Here is a 25,835-nt window from a genome sequence, read left to right on the forward strand (position 1 = left end):
GGGGTTATGTCCCAGTAAACTCACTGTTAAATTAAAAATATTATAAGTTGAAAATGCATTTAATATGCCTATTGAATGTCAGAGATTAGCCATGCCTACCTTAAATGTGCTCAGAATGCTTACATTAGCCTGCAGTTGGGCAAAATCATCTACACAAAGTCTGTTTGATAATAAAGTGTTGAATATCTCCTGTAGTTCATTGAATATTAGAATGAAAGTGAAAAACAGAATGGTCGTTTACCCTTGTGCTCACTGGCTAACTAGGAGCTGTGGCTGGCTACTGCCGCCCAGCATCATGAGAATATGTTACTGCATATCACCAGCCGGGGAAGAGATCAAAATTCAAAGTTTGAAATAGTTTTTACTGAACACATATCACTTTGCTCCATTATAAAGTTGAAAAATTGCAGGTTGAACCATTGTAAGTCAGGGACTATCTGTGTACTAACTGAAGGATTATGTTAATGATTCTTTATCACTAAGATAATTATCTATACTTGGAGAGTCGTTACTCTAGTTCTACATCCCTTATGTATAATTTCTCCCTTACTTTAGAAATACTTATAACTGAAGAAAAGGTAGATTTTATTTATTTATTTATTTACTTACTCATTCATTCATTTATTATTTTTTAAAAGATTTTACTTATTAGCGGGGGGAGGAGCAGAAAAGAGAGAGGGACAAGCATACTCTCCACAGCGTGTGGAGTCCAACATGGGGCTCGATCTCACAACTCTTGAGATCTTGACCTGAGCCAAAATCAAGAGTCACTTAACCAACTGAGCCACCAAGGCACCCCAAAAAGGTGGATTTTAGAAGACAGCTAGTCTGTAATATACCTTTCCTTCTAGCAGTTGGTATAAACTTCAGCCTCAGCAGACCTTTACAGAATAAAGAACGAGTAGATTTAATGAGAGCTCTTGAAGGGCTTGTTTTTGAGATTTATATAGCTTATATTCTTTCACCTATTTTTATTAAGCCTTCATGAATTCTAAGACTGTGGTGTAACTCATCTAGGAAGATAAGTATGATTTTTTTTTATAGGTATAATTTTACAAAAGTAAAAATTTTATGTGGTCTGTAACAAAATTTAAAAAATTTTGTGGGCATCATTATGAAATATATTTAAAAAGGTACTATTTGTTCTACTTTGTTTAATCATTTTATTTTATTGGCTTATTGAAGACTGTTTAGTTGGAACTAAGCTAGTAAACTTAGCTGAATTACTTATAATTCTCATCTTGATTGTTAATTCCTTCCCTGAATTATTATAGTGAAGGCTTTACTTTGTGATGTTAAGCAACTATTGTAAATCTTCTGTATATTTGAGATGTTTTCTACATTTAGAATGTTATAAGTTGCCTAAAAGATAGAAGAGTTTGAAGATATGGATGTTAGGATTGACTCTGTGGTTTTGGATGAATTATTTCATTCCAGATCATTAAATAAGTGCATGAAAGGGCCACATTGCCTGAAACATTTACCGTGGTTGACAAACAGCCATATGACCCTGTTCTTGTACTTTTACAAGAAAAGTTTTACCTGCTTCTTCTAGACCTCAAAATTTAAAGTTATGCAGGGAGCATGATGTGCTGGTTGCTCATTAAATAGCCTTCTTTCTTATTAAATATGTAAATTGCTCTATGGATGAAGAGTAAGTTCACAGTATTAGGTAGTTTTATTGGAATACAACCATAACAATTCACGGCCATAAAAGGAATTTAATCATGAAGTCAGAGGTTTGATTATAATGACAATATCCTTAAAAAGAAAGGTTACTGGAAATAATCTTACTGTTTTAATTTTACCTTTCATTTGTGAATTATTTTATCTTCCTGGATAGTAAGTTTTAACATCCATCTTTCCTTGGTGATGAGCAGACATGAGCAAAGGGACCTGTACATAAATATCACAGTTAATGATAAACTTCGAATATGTTTGGACCATACCTTTCCTTGTGGCACTTAGATTTCTGTTTTTTCTCTTTTATATTTCTCTCTCTTATGGTCTGTTTTAAAAATCATAACTTTTATCATTTTCCAAAAACAAAAATAAGCTAGTGACATGATTCTTTGCAAACTTTAAACATATCCTGATTGCTTGGTTTTTGCCACTGGATATTCCAGGAAAAGTAGTGAGTAGCAGTGCAAAACACAGTTTGGAAAAAGTGCAATGAGATTAAAATCGTATAATGGCAGATTCTTCTCAGTGTCCTGATGGAAGTGTGTGTGTGGACATGTGTGCCTGCATGTTTCTCTTGGCAGAATTCATTCAGGGAGAAGTAATGTGGCAAACGAGTTTTATCCTTGATAGTGATGAGGCTTTCATTTTTATCTGGCATGTTGATCGGTGCAACAATAATTTGGAACGCAATTACTGGATCACATTATTTCAGATATTTAAATACTTATTTTATTCCGTGTAGGTTGAAAAATACTGCTTTTATTGTATTTGTGGCTCGAGTATATAATTACTTGGCTAAAACTGTAGCATTTCATAGAAGCGTTGTAAACTAATGTTTATTCCTCAAGAGATAGATCAGCCTTCTGCCTTCAGAGGACTTTTAGGCAGCAAAAACTGAGAGGATGAAATATTTGCCCTCGGTCAGGTTGCTTTGAGTGTGAAGCGACAGAGGCAGGCGGAAGGGTCCTGGTAGCACCTGGGTTGCATTTGATTGGCTGAGGGGAATGTGGGGCAGACAGCAGGTCTTTTTGAAGAAACTACATAATGAATCAGTTTCTCTTTCTTCTTCTCTCCTTTTCTTATAGGGCCCCTGTGTCCATGATGAGGATTCTGGCCTGTCACTAACAGGAAAACCTGCCCTTCAGGCTCTTTTATATCACTGCCATTTTTATGAACATTTGAATCAGATGGTAAAACACTGTTACCTGGGACGGTATACATTTGATTTGAATTTTTCTGCTCTTGATCGAACTTCAGAAGGCAGCGATTTAAATGGTTAAGTACATTATATCTTTATTTTTATGAGATCTAACTTATTAAAAACTGTTGAATACGTATGTGTTTGTTACAGAATATTTGAAAAATAATGGAAGTACACAGGAAAACGCTTTTCTCTGGGCCTCACTATGCAAACATGACCTTCGTTAACGTCAGGGTGGATTTTCTCCAGTCTTCTCTCTCCTGTAGCTTTTGTTTGTTTTACATGATTGTGTTCATGTCTATGTGCATTTTTGTTCCCTCCTTCCACTAAACATTGCCTAAGCGCTTTTCTACGTTATAAATTGTTCATGGAAACCATTTTGACATCTGATTAATGTTTAATAAGCTATTCATGCCCTTCAGTAAAGTTTTACAGTTTTTTTCTCTATTAGATGTTTTAAACTTTTCAGAATTTTCTTCCTAGGCAATCAAGAATGAGACCTTTTCCTACTAAATTTTCTGATTTGTTTTGTAATATATCAAAAAGCTATTTGTTTTTGGTATGGTTCTCATTTATCAAAATATCTTGCTGAAACCTTCTTATATTTATTTGTAGATTCTTTTGGATTTCTGTGATCTTAGCATGTATAAATACTTTTGTCTCATAATAATAACTTAATGATTTTAAAAAATAAGTTATATTTTTAAAATTAATTTTTAATAGTAATTTTTGAAAATCTTGACATAGTTTCACACTTCTAGAAGAGGTGCAAGAATGTTCTCAAATGTTAACATTTTACTGTATTTGTTCCCCTATGCCATGCGTATGCATATGTATGTGTTTATATGCATGTATACATATATTTTTTTTCTGAGGTATTCTAAGAGTGAATTGCAGACATAGTTCCTTTACTCCCAGATACTTAAGTGTGAGCTTCTAATTCACTTTTCACCTCAGTTCTTGAAGGAATTAAGTGGAAAATGACATTTGATGGAGATTTTGAACATTTTTATTTTTTAAGAGGAAGAGAGAGAGAAGGATGGGGTGGAGGGGGCGTAGAAGAGAGAGAGAGAGAGAATCTGAAGCAGGCTCCACACCCAGGACAGAGCCTGACGTGGGCTTTCATTTCCTCACCCTGAGATTATGACCTGAGCTGAAATCAGAGTCAGACGTTTAACCAGCTGAGCCATCCAGGCACCCCAGAAATTTCTGAAATTTTAAATAAATGTCCTTATTAGGAAAGTGACCTATTTCATTGTTTGGATTTCTCTGGGTCAGTGTTACTCAAAGCATGGCTCTTGAACCACCATATTCAAATCTTTTGTGATTGTGTTAAATGCAAAATTACAACTCTTACCCTGATTTGGGGGAGTAGACTCTCTGGGAATAGGACCCAGGAAATTTCTTTAACAAGCATTTTATGCTTCTTATACACATTAAAGTTTGGGAGCTAGTGGTCTTGATAAATTGTATTAAATTAAGCCAAGCAAACTCCATTAATTGTCATTAAAATTTTTTGTGAAACAAGATTTATATATAAATTAACTAAGAATAATAAAAATTAAGCAAACTTTTTTCCTTAGTTCTTGGTTGGTTTCCTGGAACAAGTTCTTGACTGGTATCCTATAACAAGTATTCTTTCTGTTAAATGTTTTAATACGGAGGAGACTGTATTCATGTTGACAGTTTTCCTGTTGTCACAGGTTTAGATGACTCATTGAAGTTTTGGAGGGCACCATCTAGAATGTCCAATCAAGATCAAGATTCAAGTTCTCTCTCCACCTTGGAAACAATGGTACTTCCAAAGAATGCACGAGTGCTTCATTTTGAATCTCTGAAAAATTTGAATTTACATGGTGGATAGATAAAACTGTATACAGAGTATAAGGTTATGATTAAAATAGCTGTGATTTACTTATTTATTTTTTAAAAATATATTTATTTATTTACCAATTTATTATTTAAAGTAATCTCTGTAGCCAGCATGGGGCTCAAACCCACAGTCCTGAGATCAAGAGCCCCATGCTCCACTACTGACTAAGCCAGCCCGGGGCCCAATAGCTATGATTTTTTAAACTGCGGTCTGTGTAGAACTAGGGTCTGATGTACTCATAGAGTTACACTGGATGTCCTTTTAGATGAATTTACAACCTTTTTTTCACCTTATTTGATAGAACCAGAAGCATCAAAATTTAAAAATGTTTATCAGTAGTAATAAAATAGATCCCATATGATAATAATGCTTGAATACTGTGCAGTTTTGCTGAAGGGCAAAGCAATTTGGAGAAAATGGACCCATTCAAATGATTTCTGTTTGGTCCTGTAGATTTCAAGCACTTTTCGGAATACTTGCCTGAGGCAGAAGCTTGTTTTGATGATCTGAAATACCTGAAATTTATGCCTGCCTGCCTTTTTCTTTTAATATATAAGTTGCTTTGTTCTCAAAAGTTTGAGACACATTAAGTATTTCTAAGTATGACTGATGTTAGGTTTCACTTGTTTTACAAGCATATGAAACCATTTCCTCTCAACTGGAAAGCATGACATTGAGTCGTAAAGTGTTTTTGGAACAGTTACTGTGTCGTAGACCCTGTCAGGAAGGCAAAGGCTTGGCACTCCTGCTATTGGAGCAAAAAAATATGAGAATAATAAATAATTAAAAGGTAATAATAAAATTCACTTCCTGTAGTTTCTCAACACTGGTACTTTTTGCTGCAGTTTGAGGAGTTATTTTTTACACGTAGACTCAGAAGAAGTTGTGGGTAGTGCTGTATTGAACCTTTATTTGGAAAAGTAGAGTAATTACCCCAGTTCCACTAGATGTCATGCTTTCCTTTCCATGCTAGAAATAGTATGTATCTTCTTCTCAACAAGAGAAATAATATAATTCAATGCAAAAAAGAGCTATATTAATTTGTTATTTAATTCACAGAAGGGCAGCACTAATATGTGCTTAAAAGTAATTCTTAGTCTTCCCTGTCTATTAAAAGCGCTATCCATAGACTAACCTTGAAATTTGTACATTCTTCAGCTCTTTGCTTGTAGTAAAGAGGTACTCAGTAAGGAGCAATTGCTCTGATTAACTTCTAGTCATCTTAGCTATTTTGTAGATACTGAGTTGTCTTTATTCTATGCAATAATACTAAGTCCTTTGCATTTTTCTATTTTATAAGAGATAATAATATATAACAATTATATATACTATATAGTAATAGATATTTTAATAACAACAAATCTGATACATCAGGTTTTCTGAGAAAAATTATAGAAATATGTTATTATAATCATTATTAAAATAGAAACATCTTTATTAGCATAAGACTCTAACTTGCTTGTGTTTGGATGTTACATATTCTTTTAGAAATAAAAACCAATGAAATCTTTTTTTTTTTAAATAAAGAATTCTTATTGTAGTTCTATGTGGGATTGATTTTGTGGGGTTTCTCAAAAGATAATTATCTGTTGGAGTTTTTACATTTTTCTTTTTTTTTATATTTCTTCTTTTAGATTCTAAGTAGAAGAGCTTTGGTGTTGGTGACTTGCTCACCAAACTGGTGACTTTTATTCACAGAAGTAGTCTCATTACCCCAAATTTTGCTAATTGTCATGTTTTTCTTGCCATGCCAGAGATACTGTATGTTTTTGTTCCAACAGGAAAAAAAAATTGGAGAATTTATTCATTATACCAGTATTTATTTATTTAAAAAGGTTTATTTATTTATTTGGTGGGGGAAACGCACAAGAGGGAAGGGCAGAGAGAGAGGGAGAAACCTCAGTAGACTCTGCAGTGAGCACGGAGCCTACCGCGGGGCTCTGTCCCACAACCCTGAGATCAGGACACGATCAGAATTGAGAGTCAGACACTTAACCGATTAAGCCACCCAGCGCACCCATGTACTATTACTTTAAACCAAAGCTGTCATACCTAGACCAGCTAATAATTTCTTAAGGATAAGAATATGTTGAAGTTACAATAAAGGTATCAGTTTAGTGGATTTAAATCTTGCCAATAAGTGTATCTGATTATTTATATCGTTATTTTGTATATTTGCCAGATATGACAAAAGATGCAATTTGTTTATTGGTTTGTTTTTCCATTTTGTCTTTCTAAGGAAAGCACTGTCTTTTGATTTGAGTCGTAATCATCAAATGTGTTGTCACTGGGTTGTTATCCATTCTGTGCAGTTAATGCCCCATTAGGGACTTTAATGGTGTTGTCTAATGAATATAGTAGTTCAGTTTGGCAAACTTTGTAGGGATTGGGACATGTGTGATCATAAATTACAGACAGGATAAAGAGAGTCATTTTCATCTTGGTGCATTGCCCTTAACCATCTTTTCAGAGATGGCTTCTATCCAGCCCAGTGTCTCTTTCTCCCAGGTAGGAAGGCCTCAGGCATTGGTTGGTTTTCCTCCTGAAATCTCATTTCTACTTTTTAGAGATATCCACACTAGATGGGTACTTATGCCTAGTATATACCGGTATGCAGCAACAGTTTTCTGACCAAAATGTGCATTTTTTAAAAACTACTGTTGAGCAGAATTATGTCTGTATTTTTTTTAATCTGTTTTATCAGTTGCCAAAATAAAGGAGAGGTGGTTTCTTCCCTTTGAGCTTTTCTTTGTGAAATATGTGATTGTTTGAAACTTATAGGAGCACCAGTTTAAATAGAACTGATTTTATTTTAGTTTATTTAAACATTTAAAGAGAAATTACTCATGGGATTCTTACTATTGCTCTTTTACAAAAGAAGAGATTAAGGCATGCAAGGATTAAGTGTCATGTTCAAGATTCCAGTACTGGTAACTGATAAGAGCATTATTTGAACCCAGAAGTATGTTTGGCTCTAGAGCCCAGGTTGTTGACCGTGATGTTCTACTCCTTCACGACAAAGTCAGATGTGGTAGGTGCCATAACAGATGTTCTAGTCAGGGTGCAGTGAGGTTACAGCAGAGGGCATCATGAAACAGAAAGTGAATTTGTATAGGAAGTGGTAATTGAAATAAGCTTTGAGGGGTTAGTCTTTCTTAGATGTAAGTACACATTTTCAGGGAACCAAAAAGATATGCAAAGTTGTCTTAGGATTCAGTACCTTTTGACAGGAGTTGAAAGTCTTGTCAGGAACACGAAGCACAAAGAAAACATACCGGCATTTATGTGGTTGTGTGGTACTAAAAGCATTAGATGCTCAGAAAATGTCTGGTTTGTTTGGAATATGCAACAAGGCCAAAGTTTAATTACCAGGTAGGGGTTAGCTAAGAGAGCTAAGTCTGTTTTTGGTTTGAAGAGGTAAGATGTAATAGCTGTAAAGATACAGACATAAAGGCATTTCAGCTGAGTAGTATGCATGAAACGTTAACGTTGACATTATAGAAATATGCATTGGCATTTGTGTGAAGGTAGTTACGAGTTATTTTATAGAATGAAGAACAGACCAAGGACAGTTAAAGCAGGGATGAATTGAAGTCGTTTTTTAGAAGAACAATCATTTTGGCATAGGAATTAGTGATAGAGTAGGTACATACGTCCAGTGCAGTGACCCCAGGAAAACCTGGGGAGTCAGCCGTTCGCATGATGGTGGAGATAAAGAGGATGATATACTTTGTTTAGATAAATTTCAACCACTTGGGGATTACCCAGGATCTAAGACTTTGTGTATTTTAGTTAGAAAGACAGTATAAGTAAGATTCTAGTTCCTAAGTGTTGGTAATATAGGCCACAGGGCAGTAGTACAATGAAAGTAAGTTTGTTGTGGGTTTTTTTTTTTTTTTTTTTGGTATAAAAATGTAATATTGATTCTTTTATTTTAAAAAAAGATGGATTTATTTATTTTAGAGAGAGAGAGAGCATAACTAGGGGTGGGGGGGAGGAGCAGAGGGAGAGGGCGTAAGAGAGAGAGGCAGACTTCTTGATGAACGCAGAGCCTGACGCCAGCCTTGATCTCAGGACCCATGAGATTGCACCCTGAGTGAGCCACCCAGGAGCCCCTAATATTGATTCTTTTAATAAGACTTAGATATTGATGGTTAGTAATACCTCCATGTTAGTTTTTTTTACTAGGATTTTTGTGTGTGTGACATTAAAATGAATATAATGGCTAGTGGAAATAGAATATGCATTCCAGTCTGTGTACATAGTGTATATTATTTTATAAATATTATTTAAAAAATCATTGGAAAGAGCAAATAATATTTATTTTGTGTTTTTTATCTGTATTTTTTATTGCTTTGGTGTGCTTGAAATTATCCAGCCTAAGTAACTATAGAGGTATAGCCATTACTGTCAAGTGCAAACATTTAAGGAAATGGCAAAAATGTTTTGAGATTGATTTCAGCAACTTTATTAAGCAGGTAACTGTAACTGAAATAAGTAAAATAGGTTTGGGTCTTATTTTATATTTGTACTAAAATATATTTCCTTAATTTTGGTAAAACTGGTTATTTTTTGTAGTCAGTTTTGATATATGTGGAGAGTCAGCCTTGGGCCTTTAGAGCTCAGATGACAATAGCTTCATCTAGTTCGCTCTTGGCTGGAGAGCTGCAGATGGGTTCAGGTGTTAAGTCTACACCATTTGAGAGTGGAGCCCTTTCACAAATGAAGAAGTGGTGTCTCCAAGAATCCGGGTATTTGGTGTAGGGTCACAAAGCTGATGGAGACAGGAATAGGATGACAAGCTCTAGGAAACTTGTTCTCTTAGGGCACAGGGATGTGATTATTTCCTAAGCTTAAATCTTTGCATGCAAGTGAGTGGATCTTGTATCATCTTAGACTCGTTGCTTCAGTGATATTTCTCTGAGCTTCCTTTTTTTTTGTATTGTACACAGTCCATTTGAATCGTGGATCTATGTAGTCGAAGTGGTTTGAAGTTCTTCTTATAATTTGGTGAGAATTAACAATTACAAATTGTGAAGTGTCCCAGAGCTTTTCTGGTATTGGGCAGAGACAGGTATCATCTGTAGTACTGAACATATGAAACCTGTTCCTCAGAAACTTTCCATACTTTGTATTTTGCCATGTTTTAAAAATTTGAGTCAATTTGTACCCCGTCTATTTCATCTCACAGATCCTCATTTTCTTCCTTTGTTTCCTTAATTTTTAAAAAACCAAATAACTTACTTGGAAAACAATCTACTTTTGATGAAAGAGGATATAGAAAATATTATAAAATTACTTGACATATAGCATTCAAAAAACTTCGAAGTATCCAGTGAACACTTTCATTTCTGTAGGGCAGAATACAAAAGAAAATAGTTTTGAACATAGATGCATTTTGTTTGTTTGACAGAAATTGTGGTGTTTTTAGACCCAAATTCTACTTTGATATTGTAAACGACTTTGCTATTTTCTGCTACTTCAAAGGGACTCTTTTAAAATTGTAACTGCCTATTTTATAATGAGGCATGATTTAGAAATCTTTTTTAGCTATCAAATCTGTTTATAAACACATTGAAGCAAAGGTTATTATCTTTTTTAGTTTTTTTTTTTTTTTTTAAGATTTTATTTATTTATTAGACAGAGATCACAAGTAGGCAGAGAGGCAGGCAGAGAGAGAGAGAGAGAGAGAGAGAGAAGCAGGCTTCCTGCGGAGCAGAGAGCCTGATGCGGGGCTTGATCCCAGGACCCTGAGATCATGACCCGAGCCGAAGGCAGCAGCCCAAACCACTGAGCCACCCAGGCGCCCCTATCTTTTTTAGTTTTTATAAGCAAAATTTGATTGTTTTACGACAGTAGTAACACCAGTTTATCTGTATTAATAGGCTTTTATTGCCTGTTACAATACCAGAAAGGTGAAGGGTAGAAGTATACATACTTCAATTCAAGGAATACTCAGTTTTATTTGTCTTATCAAGGGAATGTAAATTAAAAATCTCAAGATGTGTCATGGGGCAGACAAGAAAGAGGAAAATGTCTAGATTGTGATTTTGTACTGAAGTCATTTTAATGAATTTAATGAATAGAGCAATGACAGAAGAATTAGACAGACTCCCTGGTATGAGGACAGCCCTGGCCCCCCACTTGGGGCTTTATGGTTACTGTGAGAGCAAATGAGAAGGTGTGTTCTCTGCTGGGAGGGGTTGGTGGGGGTTGGGGGAAGAGGTGACTAAGTACACTCAGCTTGGCTGGCCAGCATTCTGGAGGTTTGTCTGAGGGCTTCCTCTGACTTGAGTGTATTGGTGCTTCTGTGAACATAGTCCTCAAGAGAATCCTATTTAAAGTGTGACCTTGTGGTCCTTTTCTCTCAATGAGGACCTGGACTAGATCAGGCCTTTTCTGCTTATGGCATTGTGGGCTTATGTGAGCCTCCTCCACCTTCCAGAAGCTAATACGTGAATATTCAAATGGATTAGTTGTTACTTGGATTTCAAGGTAAGTAGCATATTTGTGTGTGTATGTATATATACACATATGCACACACACATACATACACTTACCCTGTATGGTAACTTTATGCATACATATATACACATATAATATATAAATATAAATACAAATTTATCATTATTATTATACATATATACATATATACATGAATTATCAATTTATACAAAGTTACCATTATTATATACATATATACATATATATGCATATTACCATATATATATATAATACATATATATACACACATATATATAATACATACACACACACACACACACACACACACACACACACACAAGTTACCATACAGGATAAGTTATAATACAACTATTAAGTTAGGGGCTTTCTAAAATATTTTCTAAATTTGTATATCACTTCCTTGGACTATACTGAGGAAAATCACAACTTTTATTAATGTTTGACTTTTGGTCACTTCTTGTGATTTTGCTTTTTTCTAATGAGCCAGGTATTCTATGGGCCCTTAGGAACTTTTTTATCCTGCACTGAGTGCTGCCTCTTCTTGCCAGTAGGGAGGACTGGATATGGTCTATCCCCTCTTATTGCCCAAATGTTTAAAGGCTAAAACACATTCCTTTAACTTTTGCATGACTGAGACAGTCTGCCCTACTTGATTCATAATAAACTTATAAAATATAAGTTTCAGATGGCGTATGCAAGGGATGTTTAGGGAAAAGGTAAAGGATTCTAGCAGCATTGTCTTCTTAAATTTTATTATACAAAAAAAGGAGCTTATGGCAGGCGCCGTATCATCTTTGTGATATCAGTCTCAGTTATGATTGTTGTTTTCACACACAGTGAAAGTTATTTGGATGTCTGTTGAAAGGAATTTTTTTTAACATTTCTTAGAGTCAGATGTAGGTAAATAGCATTTTTAGAAAAATAAATTTTAGGTTTTTTTTCCTATTATCTGGATCTAATATTAGATAAAATAAGGTATTTAATATATAATTATTTAAGACTATTTATTTAAACTGAAATTTATCCAGGTTTACTTTTTAAGATGACTTTATGTGCTTGGCTTACATTTATTGGCTACACCTTTCAGTTATTGTTTTGTCATACTTGAAGTGGTGAGAGATGATTAAAGTCTTAATTTGAAAGGGGGATTTTATTTTATTTTATTTTTTTTTTTAAAGATTTTATTTATTTATTTGACAGAGAGAAATCACAAGTAGATGGAGAAGCAGGCAGAGAGAGAGAGAGGGAAGCAGGCTCCCCGCTGAGCAGAGAGCCCGATGCGGGACTCGATCCCAGGACCCTGAGATCATGACCTGAGCCGAAGGCAGCGGCTTAACCCACTGAGCCACCCAGGCGCCCCTGAAAGGGGGATTTTAAAAACTGTATATAAATTCCATCAACCATTTCCTTCAGATTTATATTCTCTTTACTAACAGAAACTGAAGGGGGCACCTGGGTGGTTCAGTCATTGAGCGTCTGCTTTCAGCTCAGGTCATGATCCCAGTGTCCTGGGATCGAGACCCAAGTCGGGCTCCCTTCTCTATGAAAAGCCTGCTTCTCTGTCTCCCACTCCCCCTGCTGTCTCACTGTTGTCTCTTTCTGTCAAATAAGTAGATAAAATCTTAAAAAAAAAAACCCTGAAAACAAAAATAACCTTGCTGTTTTGCTTTTATTCTGTTATACCTACTTTATATGTTAAGATAAAACACGATCAGTATACAAGTTCTGAGCTGTATGGTATCTGAGTTTGAGGTAGGGTTGATTCGTAAGTTCTAGTGACAGCTCATACTGTATGTATGCGCTGACATGGAGCTCATCCAGGTTTGGGACGTTCAGGGTATTTCAGAGAAAATAGATTGATGGTAAGAAAAAGAGTGATCTGACCTCTCCAGATAAGGTATATTTCATATAGAAGGTGCCAGATACATCAGTTTGAACTTTTTCCATTTTAGGAGGCCACACAGTCTACTCATCTGTAAACCTGTACGTGAAATTGTGTTTGTCTTCTACAGAATTCATGTTATGTTTAATGTTTTAAAAAATACTGATTTCTGAAACACCGTGTCAACATACTGCCTGAAACAGTTCTTTTGTGATATGGGGAAGGTAGAGAAAAATCTTTTAATACTTCTCTTGATTTTTTTTCTTAGGCACTATTAAAATTTGTGTGTGCCATTTGAAACTTATAAAAAGAACCCCTCTTATTATGAGTCAAGTAGGGCAAACTATGACAATCATGCAAAAGTTAAAGGAGTATGTTTTAGCCTTTTAACATTTTGGTACTAAGAGGGGATAGGCCATATCCAGACCTTAAAATCCTAAATGGGCTTCAAATCAAAACTTTGTTTCTTTGAGTTACTGATTTATATAACTTCCAGCAAGCCCTATAAGAAGAAGTAAGAAGTGCCATTCAAAAAACTTACAACTCTAGGGGCACCTGGGTGGCCCAGTTGGTTAAGCGGCTGCCTTTGACTCCGGTCATGATCCCAGGGTGCTGGGATGGAGCCCCACATTGGGTTCCCTGCTCAGCAGAGAGCCTGCTTCCCCCTCTCCCTCTGCCTGTCTCTCTGCCTACTTGTGCTCTCTCTCTATATAGCTCTCTGTCAAATAAATAAATAAAAATCTTTAAAAACCCCAACAAACCTACAACTCTAGGGGCACCTGGCTAGCTTGGTTCTTAAGCATCTGCCTTTGCCTCTCAGGTCATGATCCCAGGGTCCTGGGATTGAGCCCCGCATCAGGATCTGGGCTCGGCAGGAGGCCTCTTCTCCCTCTCCCACTCCCCCTGCTTGTGTTCCCTCTCTTGCTGTGTCTTTTTCTGTCAAATGAATAAACAAAATCTTAAAAAACAAACAAACAAACAAAAAACCCCAACTCTGAAGATGTGGAATGTTTTCCAGTCATATGAACTAGTGTAGTTTTGTTATTAACCTTCTTGTTTAAGGATATTTTGTATATATTACTTCTGTTTCACTTTCCATGTGGTAACATTAATGAATGAATGTTACAAATAACATAATTTTCTTTGCTGCTTGATAGGTGGCACCTTCGTCGGGTAGTGCTGAATTTCCGCCCCTTGGACCCTCAGCAGTGTCTCTCCCTGAAGTGTCACATGACCAGTTTGTGGCTCAAGGTACTTTTAGGAAGACATTCTACTTTCAAAAAGAAAAATGGCAAGTCGGTCCAGATATTTTGAAACTAAATATCTACATAAAAAAAAATTAAATAAATCACAAAGCACAGTGAATGTCTAAATAACAACACCATGAAGTGGCCCAGAACATGATAGAATAAATATATCAGAAATTAACAAACCATGTGCCCTTATCTAATAAATGGAGCTTAGGTGTCTGATTGACATATGGTTTCTTATTAGTTAGGTATAGATATTTCGTATTTGAACTGGAGAACTAATAGGTATTAGTTACCTTTATTTTGCTCCCTCTTTAGGGAAACACTTCAATTTACCACAGCACTCCTCTTAAAAGTGGAGAGAATCTGGTCATAAGTATTTTTCAAGGGGAATACTTCCATTTTAAAGTCCACAAAATGGTGTTGCATCTTTATTAGAAATGCTTGATGAGTAGCCTGGGGTTTATTTTTATTAACGGTAATATATAAATTCTATTCTTTGTATTAGGGACTGCTTCCAACTCTGTTATGCTTCAAACTTTATATATTTGGAACATTACAGCTTAACTTGTGTTTGTTCTAGAGAATGTACAGGCCTTTATTCAGTAGCACTAAATTCATCACCTGTAAGGAATACTCCCTAAAAAGAAGGTAATTTTAAACACTGAAATATAAGCATCTGCAGGGAAAAGGCTTTCTTAAAACTTCAGAAAAAAATTGCTTAATAAAGGCTTTCCTCTGAATTTTTATTATAGTATTTGTTCCCTAACTTCCTAAACAGTGTCCCATTTGGGTTTTTTTAGTAATATATGTTAACAATATAAAAAAGTGTTTAATTGTAGAAAGTACTCGTTTGATCCTCTAAACAATAAAAGGAGCAAACTCACGTTGTTTAAATAGTTGACACAGAGCATGAAATGAAATTTGATAATGAATTTCATGAACGTTTATCTCTGAAAGTACGTTGCATTATTCTTTTTTAATAACTTCATTGAGAATAATTTACATACCATAAATCACCCATTTAATAAGTGAATTCATAGGTTTTGAGTCTGTTCGCAGACCTGTGCATCACCACAATCAATTGTAGGACGTATTCATCACCCCAAGAAGAAACCTTGACATTAACAGTCACTCTTCATCTCCTTTGATCCTTCCTAGTCCTAGGCCATTATTAGTCTACTTTCCCTCCTTATAGATTTGCCTGTTACGGAAATTTCATAAAAAAGCAATAATATAGTATGTGTTTTATTGTGACTTTTTTTTTCACTTAGCATCATGTTTTCAAGGTTGATCCATGTTGTATTATGTGTCAGTACTTAATCTCTTTTTATTGCTACAAATCCTCCACTGTATGGATATACCACATTTTATTTACCCATTCATCAACTGATGGACATTTGGGTTTTTCCCACTTTTTTGCTATTATGAATAATACTGCTGTAGACATTCATGTATAAGTTTTTGTGTGGACATACAGTTGTGTGGGGTTTTTTGTCTTTTTTTTAATTGTATTATTCTTTATTTGGATTTTATTTTCAAGGATTATGCTTAGAATATGTATTCACACCCAGTTTTACAGGTTGCCAATCACTTAAGTGTTTATATTTGACAAAAAACTTTTTAGTCCTTTTTGTTGAAACTGCCACTGAACAGTGCTGCAAAGAATCGAATATATATTGTCAGTGAGCCATAATACTAGAGCAATTACTTTGTTGTTGTTAAATACCTTCTTGAATCCCATCTCTTTAATATAGTATTAAGATAAAATGTGATTTTTTTTTTTGTTTTTATTTTTTGGTGATAATGAGATTTTAGTGCCCTCAGCCGGAACATCCAGCAGGATTTGCCGGTAAAGCTGGTTAGTCCTTTTATTTGTTGTTTTGCTAATTCTTAATTAACCAGGAAATTAATATACTCCAAAGTGATTTAGGACAGGGTGGAAAAAAATTGTCTCTAGCATGTACATTAGGGCCACTTGAGACATCCAAGTTTTCATTTTTAAATTTAGTTCCTAACTTTTGTAAAAGAAGAATTATTTTATTTAAAAAAAAAAAACAAAAAACCTTAACAGGATCTCTTACAGGATCTCTAAGCTACATTTGATATACAAAGATGAAAAGGATCATTAAAAAATAAAAATGTTCATGTATTTGAGGACTACTGACATAAACAAATGGGATAATTTCTTTAGATAAAATATCGAAGTTTATTTAAATATATTAGATGAGTTTGAATTTCTTAACCTCCATGCCCTCTCCTTTTATTGATCTTCTTCTATATCCTTGGCCTAAAAATGCTGAAACCATTAGGCTCCCTGCTCAGTGGGAAGCCTGCTTCTCCCTCTCCCACTCCCCCTGCTTGTGTTCCCCCTCTTGCTGTCTCTTTCTCTCTCTGTCAAATAAATAAGCCTTTTAAAAAATAAAACATATTAAACATCAAATCTTTTTTGATGTTACATAGCCCCAAAGTTATATAGTCCTAATTCTTCCCCTGAAGGAATTAATTACAAGGGAAAATTGAACTTTACAGTGGAGGAGCTGGGTAGATACCACTTCGATCGAATGGCTGAAGGTAACTGCACCAGTAGCAGCACAGACAGGAATCCTGTTTTTCCTGCTGGGATTCACTGAAGATCCACGCATGAGGAAACATCAAACATCAGGCATTCTACAAAGTAACTGGCCTGTGCTCTAAAGGAAATAAGTGAGGGTCATGAGGGAAAGTCTTGAGGCAGATTAACAAAGATAGCTTTCTTATTAACCATCCCTTGTTGAGTTTTCTGGAAAAGGTGCACAGTCTCATAACTTCAGTTCTAAAATCCAGAATCTGAAACCTCAAAAGTTTTCTCAGAATTCACTTGGTGAAAAACCTGCCTGTACCTGAACACTGTTGCTGCGGAACCTGAGCAGTACTGGTTTGAGGTGGTCTTTCTTCCTTTCGGCCTCCTGCTTACCTGTGACTGTACATGGGTCACACCATAGAAGTACTCATTTCATTGTGGGGTATTGCCCAAGATCCCATTAAAGGTGTGAGTTAATGTACGGTATGTGTATCTTATTGTTTTTCTAAGATCTAAAATATTTTGAATTCTGAAGCATTTCTGGCTCCTAGAGCTTTAGAAAAAGAGTTGTAGACCATCTATTCCTTAATGTCTGAACACTTGAGGACACAAAATGTGCACTACCCTTCTTGTCTAGGGTCTTTCACTGTCACCCAAGGCAGACACAGACAGACAGACAGACACATTCACACACACACACACACACACACACACACGCAGAGTGGAAGAGTTGGATGTCTGCTTCCTTGGCCTCAGGGTTGAGATGAGTTGGGCACTAAGGCAATTCCCCAGCCATCTCTCTTTGGCATTTTCAGACTTTCAGGGACTTTCCTCAATTATCAGAACTTGTGAATATTGTGCATAACCACAAAGTAAGCACAGTTGTGATCATCTTTATGCTTGTTTTCAGTAATGGGTCAGCCTGAAACTGTATCAGCACAGCTTCCTCGTGGCACATCCCTTCCCGCCGCTCTGCCCAGGCAGTGTGTGGTCACCCCACCACTCCTTTCAGCCGTGTGTGGCCTGCTGGATGGGCTCTTGGCGATCGCTCCGGGAGACGGGGCCCGTGCTTTCCGGCAAGCCCGGCTCATTGAGCTTCTCTGTAGGTAAGACAGGCAGCTGGTAGAGATGAGTTGACACCAGCTCTGCTCACGACTTGGTGTAAGACTGCATGTGTGCTGCAAACATATCTTTACCTTTTCTTTTTTTTGGCCCATTAGATTGAAGGTTTCTTCTTGCCAGAATTTTCTTTTGCCAGAATTGTCTTGACAGTTTTAGTTTGGATCTATTACAGCACTCATATTGGTTTGTTATGTTGATGTTATGCACTCCCACCTTCTGATTTTTTTTTTTTTAATAATTCAGAGGTTCTAAACCTTATCTGTCCTCCACCGTACTCAAGAAGTATGATACAGTCCCCTTGGCCATTCTAAATGGAAGTGAAAGAGGTCATTCATCTCTCTAGGGTTATATCAGAATCATAGCCATCAGTTGATAATCATTGTTTAAATTCATTTGGAGTATTTTTCATTTTTGAGATTAAGCTCTTTGTTTTGTTTTGTTTTGGTTTTGGTTTACACTTTTAATTTGAAATAACTTAGAGAAAATTTGCAAAAATAGTGTAAAGAATTCCTGTGTACCCTTCACCCAGCTTCCCCTAATGTGAACATACTACATAGACATAGTCCAGTGATCAAAACCAGGAAGTCAGTCTTGGCATAATGCTTTAACTAAAGCAAAAAAAGTGATATTTGAATCCCAACAATTTTCTGTTAATGCCCTTTTCTTCTGTTGTACAACCCAGTCAAGAATCCCACATTGCATTCAGTGGTCAAATCTGTTTAATTTCCTCCCTTACGTGAAGGTTCCTCAGTCTTTCGTTGTCCTTCATAATCAGGGTCATCAGGAAGTACTATGATAAAATTTAGGAAATCATGATTTTCTTCTTTCATTTAGCTAATATTAATGAACTTAGGGCAGGACCTTCGGATGGTCACATTGGTTATATGGTATAGTAAGAAAGGCCGCAGATCCTCAGCGAGCCTGACTTAAGGTCTTACTATAGTTCATTCACACCCTAGCATTACAGCCTTGGGAAAGTTATTTTAATCTCAGTGGTGTCATTAATAACATCTGTTTAATGGTATTCGTGTGAGGATTTAGTGCTGATGTCTAGGATACTCTCTTTATAGTATCTGCTCCTGTTCTTTCTTCCCACAACCAGATTCTTAGAGCCAGCCTACCTCCTCGTGTTGACTACTCAGTCATTTGCATTTCTCTGCCTGTGAACATTCACCGTCTGAAATATCATCTTCTTCTTGGTCAAATCACAGTACTTTCTTTTTCTTTTCAGGATATTAAGAAAACTCTAAAAAGAAAGAAGTATCCCTTTCAGCTCACTTTTCATTACTTATTTACCATTTATAATAAGCTGTGGGGTGTGAGTTTGTTCTCATTTACTTGTCATCTTTGTACTGTGGGACCTACAAGAGTTGGAAAGGAACCCACTAGTCAATTGACTTTTCCTGATGGATGTTTTCCTGCCTTGCAAAGATCAGAATGGAGCTTTAGGAATCCTCTGGCTTCTCAAGGGTCAGCCAGGAGTCTGCTGTGAAATTAGGCCACAGAGCTATTAAAGGATCTTTTATGGCAAAGGCTTGTCATATTCTGTACCTGTTCTTTATTCCTGACTTAAAACAATTTTCCTGTTTGTTTTGCATTATTTTGGTTTTTACTTTCTAAATCAGAACTTATTTCCTAGCAAGTATTTTTCCTGTTTTACAGGGGAAACTAACCACCAAGGTTTTATTCTTGTTTGCTTTCCTTCAAAAAGAGCTTCATTATATTTTATTCTGCTTTTCATTAGATATTTGCTTCCCATGTTTATTGGATAAGATCTTTCCTGTGTTCTAAAATACTATAGGCTACCTTTTTATATACAGTTATTGTCTTTATGAAAATCTTTTCTCTTTTTTTGTTTTTACTTTCTATTCGAGTATAGTTGATACACAATGTCACAGTACTTTCAGGTGTGCACCTTAATTATGCGACAGATTTATGTGTAACGCTGTGTCCCCTACGAGCATACTTACCATCTGTCCCGTTACATTGCCATTACAGTATCATTGACTACTATGTTCCTTACGGTGGGCCCTTTATTCCCGTGAGTTACTCATTCCCTAACTGGAGGCCTGTATCTCCCACTCCCCTTCACCCACTTTGCCCAACACCCCCACCCACGCTCCCTCTGGCAACCATCAGTTTGTTCTCTGTTCTTAAATTTAAGGTTATAGTCAGACTTCACATACTAATTTATTTAGTTTTTAATAAGCAGCATACAACTCCTCTGGAGGGTTTTCTTTTTCTTTTCTTTGCAGGATTGCAGATGCCACCCTCCTAGAGAGCTGTGTCCAGGAGCTCAAGGCTCCGCTGCCTTTGTCACCCCCAACTGAACACACTCAGGCTCAGGTAAGTGTTAGGCCTCCCTCCCGCCTCATGTCTGTTGGCACAGTTTTTTGCTTCAAGTGCCAGAGAGATTTCTGCCGAGAATATACTAACCATTGGAGAGGTATGGGAATCTTAGGTGATACATGGTATGACGAGGGTGTTTGAAACAGGTTACTTACCATTCTAATCCGAGACGTCTTCACATGGTGAAAGAAAGCAGCGGGCTTTAAAGATCTAGAGTCTCTTCCTGATTCCATTATTAACCAGCTCTAAATGTTTATCCACAGGTCTGGATATCTTTGAGCACCATATTAAAAAAAGAGGACGTTGTATAGACCACTTTCCCATTCTGTGATTACTTCCATCATTTTCATCTAAACTGAAGTTGTTAAAAATACATAGTGACTAAATTCAATGTATTTTCAATATTGAATCTAATAAAAAATAAATTTATTTTTGTTAGATATTTAGATATTTACTATTTTGTTTTTTAGATACTACTTTTAAGTTCTTGCTTGCAGCTAGCATCTTTATGTAAAGTATGCTTAACAATTCCTTGCGTAGTTGTTGCTAATAGAAATGTTACCTCTAATCAGTTTTTAAGAAGGGCTACAAGATTTATTTATAATTAAAGGTGGATCAGACCAGTATCTCTTGCTTTGTGGTACTGTCTTTGAGGTTTCTGAGTAGGGAAGACACCCTTTTACAAGGTTGTGTAATACAGTGTGCATCATCTTCAAAACACTTGTCCCAGTGCAGTGTTTTCATTTTTGAGTGTGTTTATTTGCCTGAGGCTATCTCCTCCATTTCACTCTCTATCCATCCAGCAGATTTTTACTGAAGGCCTACCATGTGCCAGGATCTTGCCTGTGTAGATACACCTGCTGATGATAGACATCCGAGAAGAAAAACTAAAAACGGAATGATGTCAGAGCTGGGAGGGTTAGGGCTTTCCACTTCGGGTGGTCAGGGAGGTTCTTTCAGACAGGAACATGTAACCCGAGCCATGTGAGGAAGCTAGTCCTGGGGTGCACTGCAGGACCCCTGAGATTGGGATATGTTTGGTCTATCCAAGAAGTATCAAGGAGGCCAGAGTGGTTAGAGCGCATCTGTGAGGGGGAGATGAGGTCGGAGGCTACAGTGAGCTCTGTGAAGGGAGGGCTTTGCCTGTTCTTACGTATCGGTTATAATCTGGATGCTGAGCGCGGTACCTGGCCCGTGGAAGGTGTTCACTTAGTCCTTGCGGAATGAACGAGAGCAACAGTAGCACACATTTACGGAGTGCTTGTTTGCACTAATGTATGTCATCCTCACAGTCCCATGAAGTATCGATGGTGGCTTCATTGTAAAAGTAAATGGCTGGAAGTGTCCAGGCTTGCTCATAAACAAAGGGGCAGAGCCATGATTCCAGCTCACACAGGCTGCTTCCGGAGCGCACACCCTTCCTCATTTCATCACCGGGCCTCCTGTAGGCTCACTGCTTCTTGGCTGTTTGTCCTCACACAAGATTACTCATTCATTCCAGAAAAGTTCTGGAACCTCTTCTCTGCCAGACTGTGTGCTGGATGCCAGTGTCAGATGTGAACAGAGCAAACACACTGCCCACGTGAGTTCTGTCCTCGGTGCAGAAGACAGACAGTAAGCAGCAAATAAGACGTGAAGTGTTCTATCAGCTGGTGACACGTGGTGTAGGAAAAACCAGGGTGGGTGGAGGGTGCCTGGTGGCGGGAGAGGTGCCGTGTGTCGTCAGGGGCTCAAGAGAGGCCCCTCGAGGGGGAGAGTGGAGCTGCGAGTGGAGGCGCCAAGGAGGCAGGGGTGTGGCGGGGCGGAGCGCCGGGGCTTGGGAGAAGCTCGGGCCTTCTCTCTCCGATGCGTCTCGTTGGCGCTCACTTGCACGGCTCATCTCTGCCCGGTCGGGCTGCGTGTGGCAGAGTCAGACTTGCTGGGGCCGCAGTTGGTAGTGTAGAGTACAAAGGTGTCAAACAAGACTTCCCAGCAATAAGGAAATTAAATGTTACAAACTTGCATTTTACCTGATAGGATAGGACATGTGTTAAAGAGTATTTCGTAATCTTTCTTTCTTTATAAAATTGTACAATATATGGCACTGGAATGCCCCTTTCTTCCACAATATTGATTCCACAGGTTAGCTACTTAACTAAAAAGGCCTTCTTTCTCTAAATGGAATTTGAAATTTGACTTTGAAAATACCAACTACTTTGTTTGGTATTATTATACTTGACAGTGTTAATGTCATTAATGACATGTTTATGAGAAAAATAATACTTTGTGTGCTATGCATTCCTTTTAGATTTTAAAAATTATGATTAATATTTTATTAGTTTTTTTATTAACTTACATTACAAAGTGACTCATAACGCATAGAAAGCTGATATATCACTGAATTAGACTTTTCATATAATCTGTTTTTTTTCCCTTTGTCTGTTTTGAAAAAATAGGTATCCTTTCTCCTAGAATACCTGTCCTCTTTGTCCAGGCTTCTACAGTCGTGTTTGCTGGTAGATCCCGACCTTGTGATTCAGGATGAGCTTCTGAAACCTCTTATCACAAACATCATTGGGGTCCTCACCATATGCACCAAAGATGTGTTAGGTAAGCCTTATTTTTTTTAGATTTAGGACAGAAGCAAATAATATTGAGGAAAAAAGTCTTAACTCTACACCAGATACTCACTTCAAGGTTAAATTTTATGTTGTGCTTTGCCAATGTTTTGGAAAGCTTTTATAATGTGTTTTATAGTTTGGATCTTTTTTTAAGTGGTTCCAGGAGACCATTTGAGACAAATTCCTAGTATGGTGAAGGGTCTATCCCCTGTGCTGTCAATTTAAATGAGGGCAAAGTTTGTATGTAATATTAGCAAGTGCAGTGAATTTCAGATAGTAATTATTCTTATAAGCTATGGGTACAGCCAAATGACCTACTAATAACTTACTTGTAATAATAAGTATAAGTAAGTGCAACATATAATATTAAACATTTTGATAAAGTCCTAAATTATTGAAAAATATACTCTGATAAAAATTTGCATATAGTACTAAATAGAAAAGAACATTAAAACAATATAGGATCTTTAACAGAATTAAAATATAATAATTAAAAGATTTAATGAAGTAACTGATAATTTGGCTATTGCTAAATGGCTCTTTGCCTGTTCATTTATTACTTAGTTTTTGGAATTTTATGGATTTGCTTGGTTTTAGGTAAGTAGAATGTTTTATGATGCCAGCAAATTTAGTCCTCAGTGTCTCATTAGTGTTAAAATATTCTGGTGCTAGAAGAATAGTAATTCCTTACTTGGAAATTTTATAAGTGGTCATGATGTCTTAACTAAGCAAATCAGGATAGACCATGCATTCTCTATGAGGGTGATATCACCCCCCTAGAAGCAAAAAATTAAATCTTAGGGGAAAGTGGTAGGAGAAAAATCTTAGCTGTTACAATGGTTTGTGGCCCTTCAGAGCTCAGTTCTACCAATAAAATCGTATTCCTTGGTGTTTAATTTCTCTTGTTGGGTTTCTTTGATATCACTTGGGAAGCACTGATACTGAGCTCATAGAAGATAAACCGGAAATACACAATATCATTGCTCAAAACCCTAGTGCATAGATGTCATGACTGGAGGACTTCTGATTCAACACTTGATCCCAAAGTCATATGGCAAAGAGAGCCAAGTCTTACGGCCAGATGTCCCAAAGTTATATCATGTCTTGATTGTCATTGGCTGACTTGTGGATTTTTTTTTTTTAATTGATTCTCTTGCTTTTGTGTGTGACTTGGGCCTTGAGAATTAAATAAAAATAGTATATGTTTTATTATTATAAGAATTAATTGGCCCATCAGTAATTATGTCAACTGCTGAAAATAAAAATGTCACTGATATTTGAATGTAGACCTAGTGGCTGGTTAAGTTAGAAGTCATTTTCTCATATCTAGCAAAAGGTAAAAGTTCAGTAAAAATTTTTTAAGATATGAGGGTTTTTTTTTTTTTTTTAAAGATTTTATTTATTTATTTGACAGAGTGATAGCACAAGTAGGCAGAGCCGCAGGCAGAGGGAGAGGGAGAAGCAGACTCCCTGTCCGGGACCCTGGGATCATGACGTGAGCCGAAGGCAGACGCTTAATCGACTGAGCTACCCAGGCGCCCCTAAGAAACAAGTTTTAAAAATCTCTGGAAAAATAGCTGTGAATGATTTTATAAAGTATTGATTATCTTTCTAGTGTATATTTATATGATTTGCTAATTTCCATATGTAATTCGATACATTTTATTAGGAGCAAGTAAATTACATTGAAAGTTATTTAGCAAAAGTGGTTATAAAGTTAAGTTAAATGTTAATTGATTTTCAATTTTTAAACATTTTTTTAAGATTTTATTTATTTATTCAACAGAGAGAGAGAGAGATCACAAACAGGCAGAGAGGCAAGCAGAGGGAGAGGGAGAAGCAGACTCCCTGTCCGGGACTCTTGAGATCATGACCTGAGCCAAAGGCAGAGGCTTAACCCACTGAGCTACCCAGGCACCCCAATTTTTAAAGGTTTTATTTATTTATTTGATAGATAACAAGTTGGCAGAGAGGCAAGCGGGTTGGGGGGTGGGGGAAGCAGGCTCCCTGCTGAGCAGAGAGCCTGGTTCGGGGCTTGATCCCAGGACCCTGAGACCATGAGCTAAACAAAGGCATAGGCTTAACCCACTGAGCCACCCAGGTGCTCCAATTTTTAAACTTTTAAATATTTTATTTGGCTATCTTGAATAAAATCAGTAAGCTTAATACCTAATTCTTTTTAAGCATAAAGTGCAGATATACTGATAGTACATAAACAGATATACAGAATCTGTAGAATTGAAATTTCATGGGGATGATGAGGAGGAAACATATGTCTGAAAAGACTCCTTATAGAGCTGAGAATGACAAGAAGGTTGAGACACACAGCAAGGATTGCTTTAATCCAAACTCCCTGGAATATGCCATTTCCAAAGAACCCTGAAATGGAAGTCCTTAGTTTGCAAAAGCTGGCAGTGTGGTCAGAGAAGATAGTCCTAAGATTGCTGCTTCTTTCTAGCCTCCATTTGACAGGTAGACTGAAGGAAAAGCTGTCCTTACGATAAGTTAATTGCTATTTTCTCAGCCATAGGCAAAGGTGCAAAATCCTCTTTTGTGTCACGTTTTCATTGAGGGGTAATACTCATGGTTGTTCAGCGGAATTCTCCTTTCTTTTCTGCCAGGACCTGGCACATTGTGCTTGCTTCTTTCACCCCTGCACAAAGGTGACAAAGATAATAGGAGAAATTTTATAAAAGTAGCACAAATAATGCCATCCTTTTACAGTCTGTACAGTGTTTGATTCCTGTACCTATGGTGAAAGGTTATGTATTAAGGTTATGACTTAATATTCAGTTTGTCAGACCTTCTGAATTGTTACGGAATGTG

General features: G+C 36.7%; 1 protein-coding gene across 3 annotated transcripts in view; it reads left to right on the forward strand.

Annotated features, from left to right (window-relative positions):
• The window catches only part of RTTN (rotatin), a 156,186-nt gene that overhangs the window by 93,782 nt on the left and 36,569 nt on the right, over nt 1–25,835 (forward strand). For all 3 annotated transcript variants that reach the window (XM_059138929.1, XM_059138928.1, XM_059138930.1), the window contains 6 exons: nt 2,769–2,958; nt 4,588–4,679; nt 14,283–14,376; nt 17,849–18,044; nt 20,316–20,406; nt 22,845–22,998. In XM_059138929.1, the coding sequence (XP_058994912.1) occupies nt 2,769–2,958; nt 4,588–4,679; nt 14,283–14,376; nt 17,849–18,044; nt 20,316–20,406; nt 22,845–22,998 (817 nt within the window). The remainder of the gene's footprint in view (nt 1–2,768; nt 2,959–4,587; nt 4,680–14,282; nt 14,377–17,848; nt 18,045–20,315; nt 20,407–22,844; nt 22,999–25,835) is intronic.

Source organism: Mustela lutreola, chromosome 11, assembly GCF_030435805.1.
Source record: "Mustela lutreola isolate mMusLut2 chromosome 11, mMusLut2.pri, whole genome shotgun sequence".
In the NCBI taxonomy this organism is placed as follows: domain Eukaryota; kingdom Metazoa; phylum Chordata; class Mammalia; order Carnivora; family Mustelidae; genus Mustela; species Mustela lutreola.